General features: G+C 41.2%; 2 protein-coding genes across 2 annotated transcripts in view; one reads left to right on the top strand and one right to left on the bottom strand.

Moving 5' to 3' along the window:
- Window positions 1-1,552, top strand: part of clcnk (chloride channel K) — a 24,104-nt gene extending 22,552 nt beyond the window's left edge. Inside the window, exons 19-20 of the mRNA XM_034695073.1 lie at window positions 376-462; window positions 700-1,552. Of these exons, the coding sequence (XP_034550964.1) occupies window positions 376-462; window positions 700-774 (162 nt within the window). The 3' untranslated portion in view covers window positions 775-1,552. The remainder of the gene's footprint in view (window positions 1-375; window positions 463-699) is intronic.
- On the bottom strand, window positions 1,230-23,911 carry fam131c (family with sequence similarity 131 member C). Its single transcript, XM_034695070.1, has 6 exons — window positions 23,587-23,911; window positions 18,862-18,926; window positions 13,476-13,560; window positions 5,986-6,219; window positions 5,621-5,710; window positions 1,230-4,230 (listed from the first exon to the last, which is right to left on the bottom strand). Exons 1-6 carry the CDS (start codon window positions 23,615-23,617, stop codon window positions 3,959-3,961), a joined length of 777 nt encoding a protein of 258 aa, XP_034550961.1. The 5' UTR covers window positions 23,618-23,911; the 3' UTR covers window positions 1,230-3,958.

The following is a 23,911-nucleotide window of genomic DNA, read 5'->3' as shown; positions in this document are numbered from 1 at the left end:
AAAGCACTTGATCACAGAAAGATAGCAGCATCTTTTTTAACTGAGCCCTGCTTCAAATTTTCTGTATTTTCATATTGAAAGCATTGAATCAAATCATATGTTAACGTGAAACTGATTGATGGTAGCAATGAGTCTACAAAGAATGACAACTTGATTCTTCAGAGCTTGTTTTGTAAGCTTTAGCTCAGCTTCTAGCTTTCTTTGCTTCATTTGCCATCACTTTTGGTCCAACACTCATCAAAAACCTCTAAAAGCCTATTTTACACCACTTGCTGTGCAGAAAACTACAAACAGTCAATAATTACATCACCTAAAAAGGTTGGATGCTCATCAAAAACAGTTCCTTCTGATCAAGTTTCATTTGTGTCCTGGCAGGCCCACAGCATCCTGAGTCTGCTCGGAGCCCAGACCTTGTTTGTCACAGACGGAGGAAGATTAGTTGGAACCATTACATGGCCAGAGGTAATCAGTATGTGCATGTAATGTGTGTAATAACTCTGATCAACACTTAACACAAACATCATCTACAGTGTTGTCTTCGTGATACATTCAGCTGCTGTTTTCCTCTCTGGGCTCTAAAGGGCCCTGTATGGATTTGTTAACATTATGCAAACTGTGGGAGGCAAAATCTACTTACACATTCAAAGCAGTCTCTCTCTCTCTCCTCCCCTCCCTCCTTTTTTCTATCTCCTCCTCCAGATGACAAGAATATTAGAGGACTTGGCAAAAGAAATCTCAGCAGAGACACAGAGAGGAAATAAGCCCATCCCTTGACCTTTTGAAGCAACGATGGATCCATCTCTGTCAGATTAGCCTGTATCTAATAATGACTTGACTTCTTCGCTGCCCAAGCATAATTATATTTCAAAACAAACAAAACTGCTATTAGCCAGAGACTACGCCGCTAAACATGTATTAGTGCCTATTGTCTTATTGTAATCAGCAGGATCTTTTCCACTGAAGAGATTACACTGCCTCATTCACTGAGCGGCAGTGACACAGCGTTTTTACATTTCTCTCTTCAAAGAGTTACTTTCAGACAGGATGGAGAAGCTTGTAAAGCAGCTTGAACACCAGTTTGAACCTTTGCAGTGTGTTTCTTCTGTAAGAGCCTCGGAAGACGACTTTGTGTTTCAGATTTAATTTTAGCGTTCGAGGGATGTCCCACTAGGCTCTTGCATCTTGTGGTGTTTAAATGATTCACTCAGCTGTTGTTGTTTTCTTTTCTTGAGATTTATTTAAAATCACTGCAAATATATTGCATGTTTATACATGGACATAGTCTCTGTGTCATCACCCACTGGTTTCTGGAGCCATGTTATGGTACCCATCAATACACCATGCTGAAATGCTTATTTTCAATCATTGTAGACACTGGCAAAGTGGAAGAGCTGAGGCAGGTTTTTTAGCCTCCTGGTTAAACAGCTACAGCACTCCCCCCTGTCGTTCAACTCGGCTCCCCTTTTCATGCAAATTTATATTTAAGTTATAAATCTTTGAATGAGCTGTATGCCAAAATAGGACCAGGCTGTAAAAATGTTAAATTCGCTCTGATAATAGGCATTTTAAAGGGGGGGGGGGGGGGGGGGGGGGGTTAATGGGGACTCCTCTGCTTTTGGAGTCACCCTCAAGTGGACACTTGAGGAACTACAGTTTCTTTTTGCACTTCTGCATCTTCTTCATTGTTTAACATTGGAAATTGCTGCTTAAACTCCAAAATAAAGCTTAAATGTTTTAAATTAAGAACTCCACCCTACAGCTCCCCCTGGTGGTGGTAATCTCACCTACTCTGATAATAAGCAAGTATGTCTCAGAAATCATCCCTGGGTGCAACAAACCCACTTCACCAACTTTCACCTGGATCACTTCATTTCTTCATTCAGTACAACAAAGCAATATCACATAAAAGGGAGTGTTGTTGTACAGGTTTTCAACAATGCTGTGATTCAGCACCGTGCCCATACAAAGATAATTAGTTTGCTTCACTAACACAGCAAGTTTCTACATTTTAAAAGTTTTTTAAAATGTGAAATTGTCCTTTAAAATGGATTTTTATCACTTTTCCCCATCTTATCTCACTGTACCTATCTGTAAGTCATATGATATGAAAAAGCTCTAGTTGCCTCTGATGGACAAAATTTGTTGAAAGTTCTTAAAGAACTCAGAAATTGCTTAAATAGGTAGCTGATTGACAGTTAAGTAGTAACTGCCCCTTTGAAATTATCTGTAAGTTAACAAAATACTAAAAACAGTTTTTTTTGGTCCGTATTAAAGTAAAAATTTTTACCAGTGTTTTTATTTGAGAACCAAATGATCCTCAAATAGATGCTGTGCTGTGGCACTACTGGTCACAACACATCTTTGGATCCGAGTCCTCCTCAGAACTGACTAGTCTGCAGTCAGCTGCCACCCATTCAGCAGGCACTGTATTTAACAATTTAGTTCCATAAAAAGGTCTGTGGTGATTCTTACACTCCAACTTAGTTGTCTACTGGCTTGTGATGCAGGTGCCCGCGGACATCAGTCTGACTTGCTGCACCTGTATGCTTAGTTCATAGGTGGTGGCTCAAACTTCTACCCTTCGGTAACCCTTTAATTTTGTGTGACGCAAAGTGCATATTACTTCTGACTTGTCAACTGAGCCGTCTGGGAGATTTTCAAAGTGAAATGAGCCGTTCAAAAGGACAATGGTGTCATTATTTTCCAACACATGGCAACAGTAGGAAGCAGGAAGACACTGCAGAGGCTTCACTACGGTGTGCCAAAAGGGACCAAATAGTAGGAATAAGAAAATAATGAAAATGACCTGTTAATATCAGACCTGAAGCTCATTATGATCAATGCATTAACGCTGAAAGCCTTACTTTAAAGATCAAGATGTAACACAGCAACAACTTGAAAGAGTGACTGTTTAATTTCAAACTGTCATTTGTCTTTTTTTCATAATTTGCTGCAGAGAAAAAAGTATTTCAGCTGCTGTTGTTGCACTTCAGAAATAATTAAAGCTCCATTCAGTTGATTGTCCTGCTCGAGTGTTTTGTTTTGTGCTCAGCCTTTTGTTTAGTTTTTTCACACTGATTGAACACCCTCCAGAGCTGCACCAAGATAACAAAAGGCAGAATAGCTTTGACACATCACAAAGCACAGCTTCAAACCTCTGCTTTAAAAATGACACAAAAACACCTTCATTCTCTCACACAGGCATGCTAACACACAAACAGAAATAGACACACGACCACACACCCGTGTCCTCCTCCCTCTCTGTTTTTACACTCGTCTTGTCTGTGCACCCCTCCCTGCACCCCTCTCTGCACCCCTCCCTGCACCCCTCTCTGCACCCCGGTCGCACTCAGAAAAGTGTGAATTAAAGCTAATCATAGATTGGGCTCAGGCAGATAATTGGCTGTATGCTTTCCTCACACCAGACTTCTTCTGCTCTTCGGATCCAGATTGAAAACCTGAAAGAAGACACACTTTCAATTTCTTTTGTCAGATTTCCTCTACTCCGACTGCCTTCATGTTATTCTTGAGTTCTTCGCTGTGACAGAAAAACAGATCAGAACAACCTTATTCAGCACATATATTCAAACTGAAGTTTTATAACAAGATATTTTACAACAGTATCTTTTGGTTCTTCACAGTTCAGTTCTACATTTAATTTGAAAGTGTCCTATGTACACTGAATAAAAAATGTGATGGTGGAATGATGTACATTCATTGAAGCATTTGCTCAACCATGGAGAAAATACAGTTTGGAGTCTTATGGGTCTTTATGTCTGAGGACCAGGGGTTCAGACCCTTACAGACCTGCCATTTGACAAATTGCCCCTTGAGATATTCCACATAAGTCTGCCTTTCCATTTTGTGTCTGATTGCTGGTAGCTGGGGGTTACGTCCTCTGGGTCATTTTCATTTCAGAGATTGCCATCATGATTGCTGGATTGTGTTCCATTTGAGTCTAGTTATAAAAAACGTCATCCTCTGATAGCGAGCTGCTGTCTACGTGTCTGACAGCAGCCTCTCCAGTCCCAGGGCTTCTGTCCTCAAAGGTTTGATCTCTGTCCTGCTGAGAGTTGGACATCGGGGAAAGTGAGTCGGCCATCGGCACAGGTATCAGGTGGGTTGTCCTGTAGTCGTCGTAAGTCTGAGGGTGGATGCTGTACAGGTGCTGAGGAACACTGATGCTTCCACCGTCCAGCAGGAACTGAGAAAGGTAGTGGCTTTGTGCAGCTGTGGAGGGATAAAAAACAGCATCAGTTACTGAGGAACACTGAAAAGATGACAAACAGCTGAGTGCTGCAGTAAAGATTTGAAGGGCTGCAGCTCTACATTCAAACACAACAGATTCATTTAGAGCTTTAAACTGGATTAACAAAAGGTGCCATTACATCTGACAAAGCTGCTGTCGGGCAAATTCATACACTGTATAAAACACGGACAGAAATTAGAAAAATTTGAAACCAGGAAACCTCACACTACTATCAACTACAAGAGTGGCAACAAGGACCACACCCATCAAGGACAGCCAGTATCACCAAGCTACAGCCAAGGCCATTCACATTGTTAAGGAAGGACAGAGGACACAGAAAACATCAAGGAACTGCTCTACTGGTTTGCTCTCCACGGCCCGAGACTGGGCAATGACAGTTGACCAGGAGAGGCAGCTGAAAATTCCACCACACATCACCCAGTCCAGACTGAGACCTGACCTCATCTGCTCTCAGAGGCCACAAGACAACTGATCCTGCTGGAGCTAACAGTGCCCTGGGAGGAAAGGATGGAGGAGGCTCATGAGAGGAAGAGGGAGAAGTACCAGGAACTGGTGGAGGGCTGACGAAGGAACGGGTGGAAGACCAGGTGCATGCAGGTGGAAGTGGGCAGTCGGGGATTTGCCAGTCAATCCCTGAGCAAGACCTACAGCACACTGGGCATTACAGGAGCCAACCGGAGAAGAGCCATCAACAGCACTGTGGAGGCCGCAGAAAAAGCATCCAGATGGTTAAAGAGGGGAGAGCAGTGGGGGCAGTAGAACGCCACTTGGACACAGGTCGGGGTCTGATCAGCCTCGGGCGGGTCGACAGAGAAGGGTCTCTGTTGCATGACCCGAAACACCCAGTGATTCCAGGAAACAACACTGATGATGTGTCCAAGGTTGTGCATCAGAAGATGTTTCTGAAACATCTAAAACAGGGCGTACAGCCAATGATTGTTATTGTATGACATCATACTTAGCAGCAGTTATGTGGTATGGGAACGCTGGTCTAGCTCAGCTGGTAAAGCAAGCGCCCCGTGAAAAGACAATATAGTCCTTGATGCTATGACCTTCTTCAGTATGCTGTAAGTCGCCTGATCTGACACCTTCCCCTACACACATTGGTTTCTGTGGTTAAAACTTACAGTTTTGGAACTGTCAGTATATTTGCTGGTGGTCTTGTTTGCTTTGTGGGTCATGAAGAGGTTTCTGTTTCATGACCAACTAAAGACTCCACACAGAAAATCCTAGTTGAAGCTAATAATCAGATACTGAGTCATTATTTTCTGATCAACATGGAAAGACATTAATCTTAAAAACCGTATTGAACCTTCAAATTAATACACGTGATCCGTTGGTATGACCCACCTTGTAAGCTTGTGGAGGGCTGCTCTAAGCCGTCGGTCAGAGACCACACATTCATGGCTGCTTCAGCCAGAGCAAACTGCTCCGCCACCCCTGTGAAACAAAAGGCACAAACTCATTTAGTGTTGCTCTCCTCTGAAGTAAACCCTGTGTTGTTTTCCACCTCTAAGTCTACCACCATCACAAACAAAAGGAAATCCAATAAGTGCACTAGATTTAAGTCACTGTCGAGAGGTTTTCATAAAGGGCAATTGATTTTTGTAGACACACCAATTGAACAAAAACAACACCCAGAGGGCGCTGAGTATCTCTCTGTCCCCTCTGACCACGTCTTGTTTTCTTGAATTCAATTCCTCCCTCTGTCTCACCTGCTGCAAAGCGAGCTTCCTTGATCTCATCCGTCATTTGAGAGTAGAATTGTTCGTCTTCATGCAGCTCTGCAACCCCCCATCCTCCACCTCCTTTACCCCCGGCCCCGTTCCATCCGCCCCTGCCGGCCTCACCGCCTCCGCCCCAACCCTTCCACTCAATCAGGTGGGCCACTCGCCCCTGGGCCATCGCTGTCGGCTTGGTGATGTGTTCCTTTATCGTGGCCACCAGACCTAAATAATGGGACGAGAGGGGGAAATACATCTTGATAAAGTGGATTTAATAAAAGGTAACCAGGCTGAAATGATGGGCTGTACAGTAGATGTGTTGGCAGAGGAAGAAGATAAAGTCATAGGCCACATAATCTAGACACTGCGTGATAAATGGGAAGAGAAGGGAAAATAAATGCCACAGTAATGTGAAGGGAAAATAGAAAGAGGAGGCACATGGAGGGAGACGAATCATCAGATGGTTCTACCTGGAAACAAATGTTATATTTAAAGCATCATTTAGACTTTGAAGAAGAGCGTACACTCCTGATTTGCATAACCTGAGCCATGAAATGAGCAGTCCTGCTGCTTCCTTCTGATGAAGAGCTCCACTGAAAACAAGATGGAAAATTAGAAATAAGAGCGTGACTGCACCTAGGGGGTCCAGAGAGGACTGTTCATTTACTGTACTATCACTGACAGAACTACAGGGCAGTATGAAACTGCATTAAAACCACCTGGAGGATATGAACTGATTGAGTCGAGTTGATGAAAATAAAACTTCTCATTTAATGTCTGCTGACCATTTCATCAGCTATTGGTTTAACTCAAAGCCTGATTTAAACATGTTGCTCTCCGGTTTCCTTTTTTAAACTCTTGAAAGCCAGCAGCAACTTCATCAGGCATCTGAGTGATCATTTTTTAAACTGTATGACTCACACTGTAAGACTCTGTCCTCTCAGCTCATAAGGCTCTTAAGATGTTGGTTTTTTTTGACAGAAAGTGAACACACTTTCTGCTGTGTCATTTAGTGCGAACTTGCTGAGTTGAGTCCCCAGCGTCCACTCCAAACTGCTCCTTGAGTGCACCAAGTGTACAGACCTTAGACTCCATCAGAAGTGGAAGCAGCATTATGATCTGATAAGCACAGCTGATGTGGAGGTGTGAAAATGGCGAGCAGGAGCCACCCTGCTGGTTTCACAAAGATGTCAGATACCACAGAGGCAGGAACGGGTTCAGGGGATGGCCATGCCCTCCCTCGGAATAAGATTAGCCACCACAAAATCTATGACTATGATTACCTATAAACTAAAAACTAAACTAAACCTATTATCTTTATGAGACTTTTATTTAAATCAGCCTGCTGTTTTGCAACAGGCTGCTGGAAGCTTGAGTTTCTTTTGGATTTGATACATTTCATTTAGTTTATACTTTAAATTGTTATTTCAGACAAATTCCATCCATCCATCCATCCATCCATCCATCCATCCATCCATCCATCCATCCATCCATCCATCCATCCATCCATCCATCCATCCATCCATCCATCCATCCATCCATCTTCCTCCACTTATCCGGGTCCCGGTCGCGGGGGCCGCAGTCTCAGCAGGGAAAACCAGACACTCCTCTCCCCATCCACTTCCACCAGCTCTTCTGGGAGGATACCGAGGCGTTCCCAGGCCAGCTGAGAGATATAATCTAACCAACGTGTCCTGGGTCTTCCCTGTGGCCGCCTCCCAGACGGACAACTCATCTGGCTCCTCTCGATGTGGAGGAGCAGCGGCTCTACTTTGAACCTCTCCCGGATGTCTGAGCTCCTGACCCTATCTCTAAGGCTGAGCCCAGACACCCTGCAGAAAAAGCTCATTTTGGCTGCTTGTATTCACGATCTTGTTCTTTTGGTCACTACCCACAGCTCAGACAAATATACATTTTTTTCAACTCAAACATTTAAAGCTAAAGAATTTTTGGTTTGCTTCACCTTTGGCGCCCCCTGTGGACAAGTTGCTGTTTTTGTCCTGTACATGTGTCAGTAGTGTTTCTTGACTGAAAATCTCATCCTGTTATCTTTTGACTGTCAAATGTATCATTCATTGAAAATGTGTTGCTGTGGAACATCAACAACGCACTTACTCACTTTATTTGACACCTACCCTCCGCCAATGGTTTCAAACATTAAAAATTACTTTGTAGAAATAGTCCCTTTTTTGTTGATGGTCTTGTTTCTTTTTCAGGTCATAAAGAGGCATTAATATTATTGTCAGTCTGTTTCATGACCAGCTAAAGAACTCCTCACAGGAGCTTTGAGATCATAAGATTTGAATATTACTACTCTGTGGTTTTACTTTGTAGAGTAAAAGAACAACACAGGGATGCAACATTTTTTGGTGCAATAAATGTTACAGGTTAAAGTAGATATAATGAGTGGAGACTCTTGTTTTAAGTCTTCTTCAGTACAGCATGATGTCAGTTTTATAAATCATGGACCTGTTTAGAATGAATCTGACAGTACAGGTATTATGATCAAGGGCACGGCTTCTTCTAAATATCAGTGCAAACACTGCAGTTCCTTGAGTATCCACTGGAGGCTAGTTGCAAAAGTCAATTAATCTTCATTAGGTACCATGTTAAAATGCCAACATACAGAAGACATAAACATGTTTACAACCTGGTTCAAACACCTGTTTTACTCTATGTAGCTCATTTCTTTATTTGTACACACTGAATTGATAATGAAGCATCTGCTAACCCCTCGCTTCCTTTGAGCTCCAACCTCTCTCCAATTATGGTCAGTTCTGGCTCCAAAAAACATCACAACGGCTTTCAAAGCCTGGAAACAGGGCGATGTCACAGTGGGTAGAGTTCACGCAGGTTTATCAATAAGCTAGTTAGTGACTGATTCTGCCAGTCTTTGGCTTTTCATGCATGAACACAGCCTTATTTTGTCTGAACAGGACCACCCCGCTTTAGGAGATGTACTGTGGAGCTCATCCTCATGGGCAGACATTCGCTTACACTTAAACACAGACATTTTGAAGTATATCAGGGTCTGCTGATTTGAACAATTTGATACAGTCAGTCTATGATAAAAGTATCTTTTCGACTTTCAAGTTGAACCAAGTGTGAAGGGCTCTAAGTCTAGCCTCACAGTAATCAAGTCCAAGACGGAACGTCATCCTCATTATCCTGACTCAAATCTAAATTAAATCCACTACCTTGTTCTTTTCCATTAATGGAAACTTTTCAGGCACCAATAGATGCTCACTGTGCCCAAATCTTAACAAGTATATGTTCTTCATAACCCATAAAAGCACTGTGCGAAACTACAAAGAAGCTATCATTTATTTTAATCAGAAGAGAGAAAGGTAGAGAGATCCAGGGAAATGGAGAGCTGAGGTGAACATGACAGCAAATGGAGATCATAATGCAGGCCAGGTCCTTTATTTAAGGTTTGAAAAAGGCAAGGTGGATGAGAGGGAAGGAGAAAGAATAAAGTAAATCTAAAGAGAAAAATGTCCAGACCAGGGGGAGAGGGGGAGAGGAGGAGAGAGTAACAGAGTCAGAGACGAAGAAAACAAGGAGAAGAAATGGAAACTGTTAAATAAAAGAAGGAGCCGAGAGAGCTGACAGCCTGCGCTAATTGAAACTGAGAAAAACATCACAACATGTTATTTTCATTTGAGCACAACACCTGGAGACTGTTCACTGTGTTTTGTTCAGCACCGTGACACCCACTGCTGTCTCAGCCTGCGTTCACACTGTGATGACTCTGTGGATGGGGAGGAAGCTAAGGCTGCATCTATTAGTTATTCAGAAGCAGCAGGAAAATCCCATTTGTTTTTTAATTAGAATATTTTGGACTTTGTTCCCACCCTGCAGCGTGAAGAGGATCAGGTCATATTAAGTTCATCCAGAGCCCCACAGAGTAATCCTGTGTTTACTGTCACTGTGAATGCAGTGGCTAGCATCAAGCTAACAAAGGCTTCTATGGATTTGAAGGTTTAGTGCAGCCAACACGTGTTATTAAAGATACTGACAGCTCCTGTTGGAGGCTACTGTTTCGCTCTTTTATTGTAGCTCAATAATCAAAAATGTTTAAGCCTTAACTTTAAATGATTTTTATTATTATTATTATTTTTTTAATACATTTGTATTTAGAAACCATCAGCCTCTGTAACCATGGCCCGTTTTCACGTCAACAAACAGGACCATTAGACTTAAGGCTGATTTATACTTCTGCGTCGAATCGACGGCGTAGTCTACGCCGTAGGTCCGCGTAGCTCCCGTACCTACGCAGAGGCCTACGCACGTAGCTGACGTGCACCTCCTCCAAAATGTAACTACGCGTAGAGCCGACGCGGACTTCAAGCTCTGTGATTGGTCCGCTCGACGGCTTTGTCTTTCATTCACAGCACTTCCGGGATCCCGGACATCGGCCACACATCGGCCGTGTATTTCATCTCCTCCTCTCTATTCTTCATGTAATCATGTCTGTATGATAAACAGCAACATGTATCAGCTGTAGATTAACATTACACGCTCTGAAACTCTGTGGAAAAGTAAACAGATCGTAGCGGGACCGGAAGCAGGCGACCGGCTATCAGAGAGACCACACTGCCCTCAAGCGTTTCGGAAGAGAATTGCTGCGCGACACGGACACATCGATGCAGAAGTATGTGGGGCTCATGTCCGCGTCAGCCCCTGCTGCGTAGGGGAGACGCAGAAGTATAAATCAGCCTTAAATGCACTGTTATGTAACGGCCCATTTGGCAGTAGCGTTAGCCGCATGCACGACTGCAAATATTTGGCCGATTAATGAATTGCGCCATGAAAGCGGGGCTAGTGCAAAACGTCATATGTCCAGGGAACCTCCTGGAAAACCCCTATCCAACAAATTTGAATTGCGCATGCCTACTTCGAATAAACAACAATAAACATGGTGAGGGGTACTGTGACTGAGAGAAGATCAAGAAAAAACAAACTTTCAGTGGAAGAAGAAATGGACATTTTATTAGAAGACTATAGAATGAACAAACAGCTATTATCAGCAAGTCAATCATCAAAGATAACAAACAAGGAGAAAGGGAAAGTTTGGCTTCAGATCTTGAACCAGATAAATGCGTGTGGTGTTTCTGATTCACAGTAGAAGACCTACAAAATAAAATAAGCAACATGAAAGCAGCTTTGCGCAACAAGCACCGCCACCAACGTGGTCCAGGTGGAGGACCACCTGTCCCCCCATTGAAGGATGAGGACTTGTTAACAGAGTTGTTTGGGAAGGATTCACTTCACGATATTGCTGGTAGGTTACCTAAGAATTATGTTGTGTCTCTTAAATCTAAATTTGCTGTATATTTCAACATCAGCATACTTTCCCGAAGGATTAGTTTGATCCCTAAATATCCATTCTCTTTGCATATTTCATCTTAAATGGTAATGCATAAGCACAAAGTCCCCCATCCTTTAAACAGCCTTTTGCAGCCTCATGCATTTAGCTAATAGTTTTTTTTTTAACCATTAGTACAAACGGCCTGTTTTCATCACTAATGGCTGGACGTGCATACAGGCCCTGGTGTCTAACTTTCAATATCTATGTGAACAAAGGTTACGTATTTGAAAGCTTTCTTCATTTTCTCAACTTTTGGTCATCTCAGACAAGGTGTAAACAAAACACTGATTAAATATGAGTGTGTGATCATGTTTACGCACCAACAAGTTGGACTTTTTAGCAATCAGTTTGTGCAATCAGCAGGAATATGCTTATTGATTATAATCACAACTCATGAAGAGTCATGTTTCTGGCCACCTGATTAATTCTGATTCTCATCTTTCTTTTTAGTTGAGTTTTTGGGCTTTCTATGCATTTCTTTAATTTAAAAATGTATTTCTTATCCATTTGTTGAAACCTAAATGAAAAATAAAACTGCAAAAGAAAATCTCAAGCAATAGAAGGAAACCTTTGAGGCTGTCCTCAGACACACGTATAAGTAAAAGCCTTTTATAAGTCAGGGTAAAACTCATAAAACATGAACGGTGAGGACAGCCTCCGTGGCTTCCTTCTATCTGCAGTTACTCTTTAGTCTTCCAGAGCACCTGTAGTCTAACACACTACGTACCTGAGCACCTGGTGCCCTCCTCCTCTCGGTTTGACCGCAGACAAATCTCAATTTGAATGACGGTGAAAGCCATGACCAACATTTAAGAGCCCACCTTTCTCAGTACTACTTAGTTCCTCTGGGTGTGACCAATGATGTGATTTCTTTGAGATGCAATCGTGTTGTTACAGTAAACACAAAGGTTACAAGTTTAATAAAATAACCAGTCAGTCAGAAATAATTCAATTTCAGATCATATCAGTAAATTGCATTAAGTGAACCGTGACGGCCTCCTGTACGTAGTGAGAAAACAGACTGTGTGGTGAAGCCCAGACAGATGAACATGAACCATGAAAGCTTTGTTTATTTACCAGCCGACATGGGAACAACTCTGTAAAACAACATGCTTTGATTAGTCATTTGATGTGTACTCTAATTTTCCATTTGGTATTTAACTATTGTTGATTTCAAGCAGTGATTAGACCAAAACAATAACAAATACAGAAAGCCATCAAAGCTGTTACGCAGTGTGGACTGTGGTGAAAATAAAGCTATTAAAATGTAAACAATGATTTGTATCTCTGACTAACCTGAATGATACAGGGGCAGTTTGTTTTTGCAGTCTGTATTCTTATTCCTGTTTCAAAACTGATGCATTCTTCAGACCACCTTTAGACAGCAGTGTTAAATAGCTTTACATGATTCATAGTCCAATTAAAATTTTTGAGACTCCCATACTCCAGACCTTCCTCGCCCCTTACAGTGATGACTGACAGGTGATTAAGTCTGAGTAAACGCTAAGAAGCTCTTTTATTTTTCCAATCGACCAACTCTGTGGCTCCCAAAGCAGGTGTCAGCCGCGCAGCCGTCTGTCTGAGCGACTGTATTTGTCTAACAAACTCATAATTACACTGTCAGGATTATAAAGGACCTTTCACAGGGAAAAGTTCAGCAAGGCATAACACATTAACTCCGGTAATTAACCTCCTACAGAGCGAGAGGAGCAGTCAAGATGAGGCTGACAGGCTCAGGATTGGGAGAGGGATGAAAAAAGGAGGAGGAGGTGGCAGCCTAAAAAAATGGAACAGACGATGAAAGGGAAGATGGAAATGTGCTCATGTACCTGGTTGTTTACTCGTGTCTGTCTGGTTGTGCTTCTGCTACAGTGTGTTACAGTGAAAATGGCACCAAGGAGGAGGGAAATGACATTACTAACCTCCCATGGTTGCTAATACAATTTCTCAAAGTTGTATGCTGGATTTATAATGAAACACAACATGACCTACACCTGTTTATTTTGTGTGTGTGTATATGTGTGTGTGTGTGTGTGCGTGTGTGTGTGTGTGTGTGTGTGTGTGTGTGTGTGTGTGTGTGTGTGTGTGTGTGTGTGTGTGTGTGACTCACCAATCAAAGAGGAGGTGGCCAGCTCGCCTATGTCGTAGCGGTTGCTTTTATCTGCCACACTGCCATTGGAGGGATTCTGCCCATCCTGCACGATATGGTCCACAAGAAAAGAGAAAATATTACATCTTTATCCCTGATGTAAGCATGTGTTACCACAGATAACAAAGAAAATAGATGCATTGTGTTCAACGTGTTGTCGCTGAGTTTGTGGCTTTTTAAATAGTTTTTATGTGCCAGAGCATTATTCTTCATCCCACAGAGCATAAAAAAACAAACAAGAGACCCATACGTCCTTACTCACACATTTAATCACATTTGCGTGCCTCCTCCTCTGGCAATCATGTCGTATGTGTTTATGACTCAATCCACACATTTCACACTTCTTTTCTTTCAAGGGAAAATGGTGACAATGACAACAACAGGCATTTTTAATAGAAATCCTGCAGCATTTACACTCTGAATGAATTTATGTGATCAAAGACGTATTATAAACTCAAACCCACACGTTTTATTATTACACTCTAACACCTGCAATCAATATATTTAGAGACGGCACAAGATGTTTAGAATTCAAACTGAAAACCATCTCAACTCTGACTTCTACATTTGATTAAAAAAAATCTGAATAAAAGCCCAACCAATGTGAGTTCTGTCAGCTATCACAGACCTGTTCACACATTAGCAGACTGCTGCATCATTGCTGGATGTTTGGTGACTCTAAAAGAAGAAACTTTGTAAAATATCTGACTGAAACAGCTCATTTTTAAACCACAGTGAATCTAAATAATTAAAACCGTTAAACATTTTCCAATCACAGTAGTCAGGAGCTGCATCCTTCAAAGAGTGCACTTCAGGACCACAGACTGTATAAAACATGGATAGAACAACAGCACTCCCAGTGAAGCCAAAACTTTTAGAGCTCCCCCTGGTGTCTGGCTGCAGTGTAGGTCATAAAGCCTGTCTCCTCCATTATAACAGATGGAATAAGGGTCAATATGGACCTGGAAGGATGTATCGCGTGTATCCTCCTTGGCCCAACCTATCCATAGATTAATTGTGGGCCTATTCAAACACAATGGCAGACTCTAAAGTAGCCAAGAAATACACATTTAAATCTATGTATTTGTTTCAACCTGTCATGAGTTGCTTTTGTTTGGTTTGTGTTTTCCTTGTTTTCGTATTTTGTCTTTGATTACCTGTTATATTTTCTAGATTTACCTTGTTATGCTTCATTCTTGTTTCCTCCCTTTGTGTTCTGTTTGTTATAAGTTGATCTCATGTCTCCCTTGTGGTTTTAGTGTTTCATGCCTTGTGTTGTATTCCCTGTGTGTGAAGAGTTCCCTGTTTTATTTCTGTAGTTATTGCTCCCTGGGTTTCTGGTTTAGTTTTACTTCCTGTGTTTTCCCTCCTTTTTGATTGTCTTCACCTGGGCCTTTTTGGTCTCACCTGTGTCTCGTTACCTAGTGTGTATATAGTCTCTGGCTGTTTCTGAAACCGTCTACTATACAAGCAGTACATACTGATTTGGCCAAAATTCAGTATGTAGTATGCGAACAAGAGCAAAATCTGCAGTATGCCAAAAGTACCCGGATGTCGTACTGATTCAGAAAATGTCTCAGTCTGCATCGGACCAGTCTGCCTTGCGTACTGTTTCCCATAATGCACAGCGCTAACATTCCCCTTTTAATTTTGCTTCTTTTTTGACAGGGGGAACTCTGTTTTTAGGTGCTGTAAAAATTATTAAATTCCATATAAACCACTTCTTAACTTTTTAAATCATAAGTGATGCTTAAGAAACAGTTTCATTATCAGTTTGGCCGTTGTTTACTTCCACTTCCCGAAACCAGAAATCTGGTTACATCTGGCTCAGCAACCTGCAGAACAGATCCAACAGAACAGTCAGACTATATACTACCTTCAAACACAGTATGTAGTATGCAGTAACTACTGCATACTAGATTCGTAGGTAGTATGTAGCAGATCGTTTAGAAAACAGCCTCTGTGTTTCCTCCCTTCTGTGTTGGTTCATTGTGATACGTCACAATGTCATATGTGATAAGTGAGGATTGTGGTGCTGGTGGTGCTGGTGTGTGTGTGTGTGTGTGTGTGTGTGTGTGTGTGTGTGTGTGTGTGTGTGCGTGTGCAGCACTTCACTAAGGGGAGTATGTGGTAGCACCTCCTGCACTTCCCTCTGTGTAGTCTGCCTCCCTTCTGGTGGCCTCAGCTTACATTTAGTTGATCTTGTTTATTTGGATTTCTTGTTTAGTTTGATTTGGTTGGCTAGTTTATGTTGGGGGTTCATTGTAGTTTTAATAATAATTTTAACTGTTGTAGAAGGTCTATTTTAAATATTGTTAGAATAAAATATTCTTCAACCCTCATTCATTGTTTAATTTTATCACTCTTTTCTCCCATCTCAGGTAAATTATCAAGTTTTTCTATTATTTCCTTTTGGCTCAATACACTTTGAACTTATTTTGACACCCTGTCTCTGCCTTCATCAGACCTTATCTGTGTGACCTTGTTTAATTAAAATCAAGTTGCTCGAGAGTTCCTGGGGCGCAGGTCCCCAGGTGGCGTTGCCGGTTATCATTTATGTTTACACCTTAGCTACAAGTCCGCCCTGCCACAACAGCTTATAAGGGCAAAAAGATGATAATAAAGTCTGTTACCTCCCTGGCAGTTTAAAAAAATCTCCAAGAGAGTTTTTTTATCAGTCTAAATTCTTCTTTAGTGACAGTCTGATTAAACTCTAGATTGAAATATGTCCGCTTTTTCTTGGCATGTCTCATACATGGTCCTTTAGCTAAGCTCCAGCTAGCTAGCATGCTGCAGTTAGCTATCTGCTTGTTACATTACTAATGAAAAAACAACTTTGTCGTCTTTCATAAGTTCATTTGTCCTGAATTCAGAGCTGAATACAAGTGTTGTATGAATTTGAACAGTCTCCAATGCAATGCTAAAGACAGAAATGTGACAGCTATAGCTAGCTTGAGCAACATGGCATAGCTGCTCTGTAGCAATGTGCAAACACAAGTTTAAATGACTTACATCTCTCCAGTCATTATTAGGAAAGAATATTCTACCAAAGGAAAGAGAGTAATTAAGAGAGTAGTTATTTATTCATTAAGATTTTTTTTAAACAAGAGTTTTATTCATTATACAATTGGATGTTTCTCATGAGAGTGTATAACAGGGAATAAAACCTTCTAAGTTATTAATAATCTTGATAAAAAGCAAACAATGTCACTTCCAAGGTCTGCACGGAGGGTGTGATGAAGCCAGGCTGAGGAGCAGACTGTACATGATATGTGTGAAAGAGATATGGGCATAAATGAAGCCAATCTTCCCACTTAGAGCGACACTGATCTCACTGTGAAATAAACACATTATAGGCAGATAATAAAAGCATGTGCTCAATCTGAGCAGTGCTAGTAGTGTTCAAATAAATCCACAGCATTGTGAGGTTAGACGGTGAAGTGGACCCTTAAAAACTGAGACAAAATATTCACGTTATTAAACTTTAATATTAAAAGCAGGACAATAAGAGCAACACTTAAAGCTCCTGAGAGGATTTTTTTTTATATGAAGTTAAGGTGTTAACTTAAATTCGGGAGCAGGACCACGCCTAAACCACACCCTCAATCACCTGACAAGCCTACTTAAACGTAGCAAGACTACTCAACCGTTCGTCTGTTGCTCTTCAACCCGACCTCCCTCACCTTGCTCTGCTTCAATTGCCCTTTTTCTTACCCCTTACTACTCAACGCTCTTTTGTGCCCTTGTCTAATTCCAGGTTCTGCCTGGGATCAAGATCAGCTCCAGCTAGAATAACTCTGAGACGTAATCCCCATCCTGAGTCTCCATCTGCTGGGCTATACGACGCACAATAAATCATTACATGTTCAAACTTATATTCTCGTGTGGCGTGGTCCTTGCTAGTGAACTAATTATGAAGCAGATTGAAATGAAAGCACACGTCTCTTTGGGATCTAAGAAGCACACCAAACAATCAGTAAACAGACTGATCGTTTCTATAATGTCATTAGTTTTCTCTGTTACTGCTGCTTTAGAGAAGTTGTCATTAGAAGTGATTAAAAACAAGCTGCAGATACAGACTCTAAAGACCAAAGTCCACCAGATCTGTGTATGGTCCGTCTCCGATCCGTCACGGCACCAGATCTTTTATTCTAGTCAATGTGTTAACTACCACTGGGTCCGCTCCGTTGCATCTCGTATCAGATATTAAAGACTTCTATTTTTGCCGGATGCCAGAGCACGACGCATCAATCTCAACAGAGCAGATGGAGCGGGACAGGAAGTCAGGCACCAAAACAAAATGAAAACATCTGGTTAATTTTCAGAATAAAACACTCTGTGTTATCACAAGATCATATTTCACTTAACTACAACAACAAACCGTCATGATGAGCGGAGCCAGGCCTGGAGTCAACAGGTCAGACGTTTTCAGAGGACCAGAAAGACAACATGGATTAGGAGAGGAGGAGGATATTAAAAAATGCAGTAACTACTGCAGGAAAACCTTGGTCACATGACTCCAGCTGTCCGTTCTGGAAATGCAACCAGTGGGTGTTGATGGATGAGAGAGCACAGAGCCGGACCACTTCTGGTGGAAGTCCCGGTTAACACTTTCCACAAGAAACACTCACAGTGAGTGATACATTTAACAGTACAGGACAAAATCTGCAAAGAGATTACAAGTACTGCTTTGTCCAGAGGGGACACCAAGATCAACAGCCTGATCACTCACATCATATCAAAGAGAAAGGAGTTTGACATGTTTCACCTCTGACTGTTGACACTGTGGCAAAAATGCTAGTTTCCCATAGCATTCTCAACTTGAAAACATTCCAGCAAAAACTTTAGTTTCTGTCTCAGGCTGGTCTGGAGTGTCCGGGAATGAAGACTGTCACTGAGCACAGATGTGAGAGCAGCCTGAGGAGCTACTGAGCTTGAACCATCTCTGATTGAAAAAAAGTGGAGCGAAATCCTGTCCTGCAATCCAGGCAAGAGCAGGAGGGCATCTCTGAGATGAAGCTGAACTTGACAAAGTAACTTAAACCAGAAGTAGCAGTGATAATATATCGTGTAAAGATAAACCATCAGAACGTGGTTCAAGGGTTACCAGTAAGGACGATGCCTATCCAGATATTTTGATGGTAATGACGTGTCATTTTCTTGTCATCAGGAACTGTGTTGTTGCAAACTTTACAAGGTAGCCTAGCTACAGTATATATGAGACTTGATCCAAAAAGTCACAGAACATATATTTGACGTACTTTAAAAGTCCATTATAAGGAAATACAATCCATCATGACACAGTGGGCCAAAACCTTCAAGTCCAAGGTGAGGGGCTCTTACTCACATTGTCAGAGGATGGCTGACCCTCCACACTCTGGTCCTGTAGGACTGTCATGGGATGTTGGAGCTCTGCAGAGAATCACACACAAATATCTTGTGCTTCATAAGTGGGTTTCTTGTCTGTGTGCGTGCGCGTGTGTGTGTGTGTGTGTATTTGTTTTAGGAAGGAGTCATGGTCTGAGGAGTCAGAAACAATTACTTCTTCAAGCCAGGGGTCAAAGCCAGTCTCATGTTTAATGAATATGAGAGAGAGTGAGAGTGAGAGAGAGAGAGAGAGAGAGAGAGAGAGAGAGAGAGAGAGAGAGAGAGAATGAGAGAGAATTGTTGAGCAGTCATTTAACGGGAGCTGCTCTGCATACATATTTTCCTCATAATTGGTGGAGAGGTTTCTATGAATGACAAGAGGAAATTAATGCAGGGTGGAAATATGGAGAGTTAACAATATTAGAAAGGTCAGGGGACACACACGTACACACCCAGGACTACACACACACATATGCTTGGGGTTTCCCCTTAGAGGTGTTCTCAAGACAATAGGCGGTCGCGATGGAAACGCTAAAGCAGCAGGAGGTGAGTGATACCCTTCCATGAACTTAAGTCATGGTCGCCCACACTTACACACACACACACACTATGTCTTCCCTTTGGCCTCATCACACGCCGTTAGCAGGTCAAGACACATCACGATTCCTTGAGCACACGTCTGTGTATGTGGGGGTAAATCCCATACTGATTTAGTCTCACACACATACACACACACACACACACACACACACACACACACACACACACACACACACACACACACACACTCTCATCCTCCTCTTATCTGTTTGTCTGGAGCCTCACAGCTGCCTTCCAGCTTTCCTCCCAGCTTTAAAACGCTGAACTCTGTCATTTCCAGCTTGTTGAAAATGTATCTCACCAGAACAAAGCTGCCTTTGTCTCTTGATATTTTCAGAATCAATTACAGATATTAGCTGGTAATAATCTCTGTAATGGAATATATCATGACACAAATACTAGAATACCTGTAAGTCTTCAAATGTATGTCTTTCATGGCACTCAAAGTGTTCTCAGGAATAGTGAAAAGAAGCAGGTGTCTATATGGTTGACTCCTTCATGATCTAATCAGCAGGGCACATTATATTGGACACACTGGTGAAAAAAAGCTGTGATAATGAATTAAAATGGACTTCTCAGATGTGGTGCAACAACAGAAAACCTACAGTGAAACATGAAATGACAACTGCATTAAATAACATCTTCCAAACATTAACAACTCTGACAATAAGAAACAGTTTCATGTTAAAGCTGCAGCAGCGAGGAACTTTGTTGTCAATTTTGGTGCCCCCTGCTGGCAAAGATGTAAATCTTGTCCTGTACTTGCCAAGTTAGAATCTTCTGATAAAATAATCTCATCCTGTTTCCTTTAACCCTCTGTAAGCCTTAGCCCATTTTTGGTCATTCGCAATATTCGCCTGTTGTGTTTTGGTGTTTTTTTCTAAGCTTGGGGCATGATATTAAAGACAGTGGAGTTATTTGGGTCAATTTACAAAATTTTTACATATATGATTTGGTAAGTGTAATGTCCTCCAGTGTACTCATTTTACTAACGTTCGTGCTCTTAAGCCAAAAATGGCAGCCATTGAAACCCATTCAAACCACGTTTTTTGATCCTGGAATTACTACATCAGAAAAAAAGGTTCTGAGTTACTCATTGTTGTGAACCAAACCACAGGGACCTAAAATTTTTATTTTTACCATAGAACACCAGATTGCGCCATTTTCTTAGTTTTCATCCCTTTGCCAAATTCATGCTACTCTCCCTTTGTCCACTAGGGGCACAAATCCTGCTCTAGAGTACCAAAGGGCAAATGGGTTCAGACTTTTTTGAGTTCACTGCATACCTTGGGATGTCTGGAAGTGGTGTATGTGTGTGTTTAGTGAAATTATTTTGTGTGTGTGGGAATATCTGTAGCCAAAATTGGAGTAATGAATTCCTTATGGGAAAAATGCCCTGATTAAATCCCCACCTAAAAGCATAAAACACTCAAAGTTTGAATGCCATTATTCTGCAGGAAAAAATCATATTTTTTTTCAAAACAGCTTTGACATTGTAGGTTTGCCTTCAAAATCTATGATGTTCAGGGTTTTCAGCTGAATGAACCACTTTTCATGTTTCCACTGTGGGCCAAACTTCATGTAGGTTTTGATTATCATTTTTTTGGCTCTTTTTGGGAATTATTGCTATAGTTTTACATTTTGGAGCCTTCCATGCAATTTTGAAATTAGATTCAACCAAGGAAGGTCTCTGTGTGTTGATATTGATCCTCAAGATTGATGTATGTATATGTGCATGGTGACAGTAATGTGTGTGTGTGTAGGGGGGATCAAATTATAGCCAAAAACCTATAGAGAAAGCTCATTCGCTTTTCATGGGTTTTTTCATAACAAAGGATCAGTCACAGACTGGCATATGAAGGGTTAAACTTTTGAAAATAAAATTTGTTTCAATTGATAGTGATGAATGACTTCCATTGAAAGATTTTTTTTCAAAATTTGAAAAAATATATTATTGTATGGCATATTTATAACAGTTTAGACTGCCCACTTTTGGTCAATTTGAGGCCAAAATTGTGACTTTTTGATAAAAAACATGACTTTGCAAAAAAAATAATGCAGTCATTTAATTAGTGTTGTTGTGAGTCATCAACATATGTTAAAATGTGTTGACCCCAAATTTTTTTTTCCAGTTTTCATTGTATTATACAGGAGATAATAATTTAGTGTTTTTTCATCCCCTAAATTCCCCTCTCTGGCACTGTAACACGTGGTAACTAAAGGGTTAATTATAATATTAGTGAATGTTTAGTATGTATCATTAACACTGAAGTTAATTTAAAGATTAAAAAAAAAATTGGAACGATCCATCAATATATGACATATTTATATCAGTTTAAAGCAATGCCCATTTTTGATCGCCTTAAGACCTTCAACGTAACTTTTTTAAACATAGGACATTACATGAAAAATAATGCAGTGATAAAAAAAGTGTTGTTGTAAGTCATCAACATATGTCAAAATGTGTTGACTCAAAAAAAGAATTCCAGTTTTCATTATATTATGCAGGAGCTGATCCATTTTTGGTGTTTTTTTCTCCCCCTAAATTCCTCTCTCTGGCTCTTAAACACGTCGTAACTAAAGGGTTAATTATAATATTAGTGAACATTCAGTATGTCACATTAATACTGAAGTTAATTAAAAGATTTAAAAAAAAATTGGAATGATCCATCAATATATGACATATTTATATCAGTTTAAAGCAATGCTCATTTTTGATCGCCTTAAGACCTTCAACGTTACTTTTTCCTAGGGCTTACAGAGGGTTAACAGTGAAATGTGTTGCGAAAACTCATTGTGAATGTTTGCTGTAAAATATAAAGAGAACCTGTTATGTCAGCATGCTGTCCATCATCTGGTCTGACATGTAGCCCCTTCAGCAGCTCCAGATATTAAATATCACAATATAGAAATTGTCAGTCTTGTTGTGAATGATCTTGCTTGCTTTTGTGGGTCATAAAGAGGCATCAGTAATCATTTCAGTCTGTTTCCCAACCAGGGGCGGAGCCAGACTTTTCTGACCACGGTCGCCAACCTGGGACACTGGCGTTCACAGGGTGATATTTAATTATTAGTTATTATTATCAGTATTATTAGCTGTCTGTCTGATCATAATGACTTTAACTACTTAAACCAAAGTACCAAACAGGTGTTATTTTCCTGAGTACATTTTGGACTTCCAAGTCACTTGTTAAAGTGAAGGATTAACTAAAGAGAAGGTGTTACATTTCAATGCAAGAAAAACTACAAGCAACTATTACAACAGAGCCTTGCTAGTTAATGTTTAACTGTAAGTGTTCCATGGACAGTTCTGCTGTTTCATTCATCATAATCCTTCCTCTGACCCGGTCAGGTAGCCAATCATGGTTTAGGAATTTGGAGTGGCCAATCAGATGATACACCTCTGTTCCCAGCCTGTTAAGAACTCCTCATGGTGGTCACCAAACACACAAACCAGTAGGTAGTATCCGTCTTGTCTTCAGAGGGCACTGCTAATTTTATTGTGACAGCTTTAGAAATGCAACCGTTACCTTAAATCTTTCTTTTTATTATATTATATTAGATTAAATTTGGCTAGATTGCATTGGATTAGATTAGATTATATATACCTAATTCTTCCTGAAGGGAAATTATGCCTTGCGCAATAGGTCTAAAGGCATACTGGCTTCCTGCACCTTGGTGTAACATCAAAACTAACACGGCACACAGGACCACAAACATAAAAACATCAAGTAAAGATAAAGTATTTGAAATAAATTAGCCCACTAAATATGCGCTGAAGCATCAACCTGCTTCTGCTCCCCAAGTCTGTTATCTATCTCCACAGATTCACTCTGATCAGGAAGAGCATCAAAAAAGCAGATAAAATGAGTATTTGGATGAATCACGTCATGCTGTATATGGTGCTAGTCACTTATAATACCACTCAAGCACAATGTGTGACTAAAACTGTGCCTCAGATGGGTTTTTGCTCCTGTCACCTCAGGGACGAGTGCTATCCTCTAAAAACATGATGCAACTTTCTGAAACAATCACCTCTCAGTGCAACCTGACCCAGACATCAGACACTAACAACATGCACACACACACAAGCAGGTGGACTGACCTTTGTGACCTTTGCAGAGGCAGGCACCCATGGTGTCAGGATGGCCAGGAGGTTATCTGTTCACCATGGTGTCTTCGGGATCAGGAGTGAGTGACAGAGAGGAAGGAGGTTGGAGAGGAGAGCAGCAGGAGTGAGTGAGTCAGTCAGGAGAGGAAGTGAGGAGCTGAGGCAGGGGGAAAGTAAGAGCATATTCCAACTGAGCTGTAGGATGATGCACTGAGGAGAGAGGTGAGAGAAAGAGACAGAGAAAGAGTGGGGAGGGGGATGGAGAGAGAGAGAGAGGGAGAGAGAGAGGAAATCGGGGAGAAAGCACAAAAGCCTGTTT

The sequence above is a fragment of the Notolabrus celidotus genome, chromosome 11 (genome assembly GCF_009762535.1).
Source record: "Notolabrus celidotus isolate fNotCel1 chromosome 11, fNotCel1.pri, whole genome shotgun sequence".
In the NCBI taxonomy this organism is placed as follows: Eukaryota; Metazoa; Chordata; class Actinopteri; order Labriformes; family Labridae; genus Notolabrus; species Notolabrus celidotus.
Note: the sequence above shows the minus strand (reverse complement) of the source record. Positions and strands in the feature narration are given on the sequence as shown.

Bases quoted from the DNA above. Each gene is read 5' to 3' on its own strand.
- fam131c (XM_034695070.1), bottom strand. From the start codon at position 23,617: ATGGGTGCCTGCCTCTGCAAAGGTCACAAAG. The intron at 18,927-23,586 runs GTCAGTCCACCT...GATTCTCTGCAG, and splicing joins CCTCTGCAAAGGTCACAAAG to AGCTCCAACATCCCATGACA. The intron at 5,711-5,985 runs GTGAGACAGAGG...TTTGTTTCACAG, and splicing joins GGAAGCTCGCTTTGCAGCAG to GGGTGGCGGAGCAGTTTGCT.